Source organism: Lycium ferocissimum, chromosome 5 (assembly GCF_029784015.1).
Source record: "Lycium ferocissimum isolate CSIRO_LF1 chromosome 5, AGI_CSIRO_Lferr_CH_V1, whole genome shotgun sequence".
Lineage (NCBI taxonomy): Eukaryota > Viridiplantae > Streptophyta > Magnoliopsida > Solanales > Solanaceae > Lycium > Lycium ferocissimum.
The window spans coordinates 29,029,253-29,034,522 of record NC_081346.1 but is presented as its reverse complement, the minus strand read 5'-3'; the positions used below and the strand labels follow the sequence as shown (position 1 = coordinate 29,034,522).

The 5,270-nt window shown below is 33.8% G+C and overlaps 1 protein-coding gene across 1 annotated transcript; it reads left to right on the top strand.

The window, feature by feature from the left end:
• The first annotated feature begins 273 nt into the window (after positions 1-273).
• On the top strand, positions 274-2,223 carry LOC132056651 (protein PSK SIMULATOR 1). Its single transcript, XM_059448933.1, has one exon. The coding sequence runs from the start codon at positions 583-585 to the stop codon at positions 2,002-2,004; it is 1,422 nt and encodes a 473-aa protein (XP_059304916.1). The 5' UTR covers positions 274-582; the 3' UTR covers positions 2,005-2,223.
• The last annotated feature ends 3,047 nt before the right edge of the window (positions 2,224-5,270 follow it).

Below are 5,270 nucleotides of genomic sequence, written 5' to 3'. Positions count from 1 at the left end.
TCATATGAAATGAAAGTGCGGAGTACTTTTTATATAAGTTTAGATATATGGAATTTATTTCAAAAAGTTTAAGAAATTAAACTCTGAATTTACATACCGAAAGTAGATCACATTATATTTAGAAAGAAAGAGTAATCAATACTACTCCCATCTGATAGCAAGTAGACATCAACTTGAAAGAGACAAATTACCCTTTTGCTTAGTAATTTATACCACGCTCTGTCATTGAATGTGGGAGTTTGCAGTATATAGTTTTCAATATCATATTATATCCCCTCCCACAGGTCACAAATACAAAGTATATTCACAGTTAGTATATTATATCTCTGATTTTTTCTTGTTAGACTATTCCTAATGGTCTCAACATCCCACGAGCCTCGAGCACTTGCTTTTATCTTCTTCTCTGCAGCTCCATTCTCCAATTATTTCCAACTTTAAATCAACTCATCTTCTCTGTCTCTTTGTTTTTCTCCCAACTCTTTCTCATTAACCTCATCAATCTTCTCTTACCACAAACAACAATTCTAATAAATATCTTCATTTCTCAAAAATACATATAAACTAATTACTAGTATATCAGTCATGGCACTTGAAACATGGTTAATTAAGGTGAGAAAGACGATAGCTCACAGACTTGATACAGTAAGAGCCAGTACTGTACCACGTGGAAAGCCGGCAACGATCAAGAAATCCAACGTTGGAGTTTTAGCTTTCGAGATCTCTGGACTCATGTCAAAACTCCTCCATTTATGGCAATTTTTGTCGGACAAGAACATGATCCGAATTCGCAATGAGTCAATCTGCCTAGAAGGAGTGCGTAAAATCGTCTCAAACGATGACGCTTTCCTTCTTGGCCTTGCCTGTGCGGAGATTGTGGAGAATCTAAGAATGGTTGCAAAATCTTTATCAAGAATCAGTAAAAGATGTGAAGATTCACATCTAAGAAGCTTTGATCGCTTCTTTAATGAATTTGCAAACACTGGTCGTGATCCTTACAATTGGGTTCTTAGCTTGAAAGATATGGAGTCCAAAATCAAGAAAATGGATCAGTATGTTACAACCACTGCCCTTCTTCATCGACAAATGGATGAGCTTTCAGTTCTTGAAAATAGTTTAAAGAAAGCTTCGAATTCGAATTCACAGTTCAAGGATTCTGACATTTCATCAATCAAAGAACAGAAGATAATTGAACTGAGACAGAAGTTTCTGTGGCAGAAACAAGAAGTTAAGTATCTGAAGGAAAGATCTTTATGGTGTCGTAGTTTTGATACTGTTACATCATTACTTGCTCGATCCATTTTCACTACTCTAGCAAGGATCAAACTTGTTTTTGGTATTAATCATGGATATCCAAATTCTCTTCCACGTAGTCTTTCTGCTTCTGCTACAGTTTATCCTTCAGAAAACCATAACACATGCAATTTCGTGTCCGGGCCATTGGTGAATCCCCCTAAGGTTTCGGATCATGAGTTTTTCGAGTCCAATACTAAGGTACTTAAACCGCCTTCGAGTACTTTAGGTGCGGCTGCACTTGCTTTGCATTATGCTAATTTGATCATTGTTATGGAAAAAATGATAAGATCACCACAACTAGTTGGTGTTGATGCTAGAGATGATTTATATTCCATGTTGCCAAATAGTGTAAGATCATCATTAAGATCAAGACTAAAAGGAGTTGGGTTTTCAGCTAGTGATCCAGGTCTTGCTGGTGAATGGAAAGATGCTTTGCAGAAGATTTTAGGATGGTTGTCACCTTTGGCACATAATATGATCAAATGGCAAAGTGAAAGGAGTTTTGAACAACAAAATTTAATTCCAAAAACCAATGTCCTCTTGCTGCAGACTTTATATTTTGCAAATCAGGATAAGACTGAAGCTGCCATAACAGAGCTGTTAGTTGGGTTAAACTATATTTGGAGGTTTGAAAGGGAAATGAATGCTAAGGCCTTATTTGAGTGTACCAACTTCAACAACTTCTTGAACCTGAAGCGTTCAAGTAATTAGACTCAGGAATGGCTATTTGACTTCCAGTTTTTCTTTTCTTGGTTTTTCTTTCTAAGTTTTTTTATTTGCTTTAATTAATAGATATGATTTGAAGGATTGTTAGATGGAAACTCCTTTAAAGATCTGTGAGGGGTCTGTTTTGTTTTAACCCAAAATCTGTATATTGTATCATATCAGTTGTAGACTACTGTATAAGATTGAGTCAAAATTTTCAACCTATCCAAGATTCGAGGTGTTGTATGAATAATTTTGCATTTGCAGGCATGTGAAAATATTCGTGTAGCTGCTATAATTGTGGTAAAACATGGAATCCAGTTTGATTAGGTCCTAGCTTACAAATCTGAGGAAACATTGTTTACTTACATTAGAATTAAAGAATACTAGAAGATAATCACAACGAAGTTGGTTGATGATATGATTGGTCGTAAGTGGTCCCTTATTTATGGTGAATATAATTAAACAACAAACTCCGACTTTGGATTCTCCTTGCGCCATATGATTTCTTTTGGAGGGGTTATGCTTCAAATTGTGATTACATAAAATTCTTCTAACCCTACCCACTTTCCAAAAGAGAGTAAATTTAACTTCTAAGTATGTAAATTTATTTTTACACTAGCAGATTAGCTAAAAGATAACTACGAATAATTATTCATGGTAAGTAAAATTAGTTATCTGCAAAGTAAGACAGACAATCTACTATAACCAAGTTAAATTAGATTGATAGCGACAAATTTTTTGCACTGTAAGTATATGTGAGTTAAATCCAAAGAGAGCAATGAGTGCTCTATGGAGTTCAATGAGAAAGGGCCAACAACAAAGTGAAGTGCATGAATGAAAACTGGGACAGAGAGTTTGCCATATCCTGTGAATAGGTGTAGGCCATTGCTGTATTTCAATCAGTCCAATTGCATATGAACAAAAGGGAGTTGAAATGGGGCCTTGGAATTTATTTTCTGGAAAACATAGAAACAAGTAACTTGTGATTTGCATATATTGCTGGGGGAGACTGATCATAAACTTAAAGCCATAGCCTTGTTATTGTGGGGTGACCCCACTTCTAGAATTGGCTACTATTACATTTATTTAGGTATTAATGCATCACCTTATGAGTTGGTGGATCAGAATATTCAAGATCACATATCTAGCTCTGTTGTTATGATTGCATTTTGATATTGTGACATCCACCCCCCTCATCTCCATTAATTTTTTTTCTTTTTCTAAATTTCCTCCCATCCCAGAAATTTCTCCACTGATTCCTTTGTCATGCTTTCACAATCTTTAATTAGCTGATGACACAAGCCAAAGTGGTGTGATATGATTTACTGTTGAAGTAAATCCACATACTCTTGTTAAGGAATTAGAAAGTTACTGATCATATGATACGTGTTATATTGAAATATTAAAGGTCCATATTTATTTAACTAAACACTAGTTGTAACTTTTAACCATGATTAATATGTCTGTATTACCATACTTTTAGTATCAACAGCTAAACACGTGGTGTGATATTTATGACGTAAATTCACATATTCTACAAGCCAAAATTGATAATTCAAGTCAAACTCGGAAAAAAAAAATTATTGTTCGACTTGATTTGATTTGGTTTGGTTTTAACTAAAAAAGGTCAAATTGAAACCAGACCACAACCCGACATTATATGTATACAAGTTTTAAAAATATTTTCTACACAAAGATATTTGTTATAATGTCATGTTAGATTTTTTAAACTTTCATAATTTTTGTCTTCTAACTTATTATTTTTAGCTTGGACTTAGATATTTTGAATGCTCTAATAAGTTTTATAGCTCACAAATGTTTGTGACTCAAATAAAGCTTAAACCAAAAGCAAACCAATACTAGTGCCAACAAAAAGAAATTCAAACTCAACACTAGAAATGACAATATTGTTGGATGTCTATTTCTTAGTTTGCATTGCTTTAGATAGTGAAAATGCATAACTTAGTTTTATATTTTCTTTAATATTTAGTCATGTAATTAATAATACTTATTAGTCATACTTAGTACTTTTAGATTATGTTCATTTCATTATGGCTTATTAACTAGAAATATTTATTTTATGTGATTTCATTATCTTTATTGTTAAATATTTTAGGACTATGACATTTTAGGACAATGTCATAGCTTATCTCACATTAGTTTGTGTTAGTTTATTGGGAACACCTTATATAGTTATATATCTTACTAGAACTAAAAAAAATAAATTGAAGCCCAAGTTATATGTCTTGGGGCAATTTGCAGGATTGCCCTTCACTGGGGGTGGTCTTTAATTTTTACCCCTCAAAATGGTGGTAGCACAGGCAGAATTTCTGCCCATGCAAATTCTGCCTTAAGGCAGAAATTCTACCTTCAGGCAGAATTTGCATGGGCAGAAATTCTGCCTGTGCAGCCCAAATTCTGCCTTAAGGCAGAATTTGTTGGGCAAGGCAGAATTTTGCAAAGTCTGCCCAAATCCTTGCGAATCCTTTTTTTTTTTTTTAACTGAGCTGGGGTTCGAACCCACAACCTTGGGGTGTTAGGCGAGGGGTAAAATTTAAAGACCACCAATTTGAAGGGCAAAAATTAAAGACCACCCCAAATAAAGGGCAATCCGAGCAAAAACAAAAGTATGTTTTGTGCTACGAAGACTATACCGGGAAAGAACCCAAAACAATGGGGAAAGGACACAAATGGCCACTAGGCCATAAATAATCCCACACGCTGGCCCATCTATTCTCAAACCCAAAAATTAGCCCATAAACTATTTTCATCCGTTAGCCAAAATCTGCATCAAGTCTTTTGTGCAAAAGATTTAAAAAGTCGCCACTATAAGCCTAGGAGCTTTAAAAAAAAAAAAAAAGACTTTTTGTGGCGACTAAACGTCGCCACTAAAGGGCTGCTACAGAAAAATCAGGCTTTTTAGTGGCAATTAAAAAGTCGTCACTAAAGGTTAAACATCCCAAAAGATGTATAATATGTGTATATTTAGTAAGAAATGTCCCAAAAAACTCTAAGGCGATTTTTGTATATAATATGTATCATTTGTGTATAAAAATATGTATCGTAATGTATAGAAAACCGTATTTGTAATGTATCATTTTTGTATATAATATGTATCATTTGTGTATAAAATGTGTATAAAATAGAAAATTAATCACTTTTGTATATAATATGTATCATTTTTGTATAGAAAGTGTATATATAATTCCAACATGTATATGTAAACTGTATCAGTCTTGTATAGAAAGTGTATCATACGTATAAAAAAT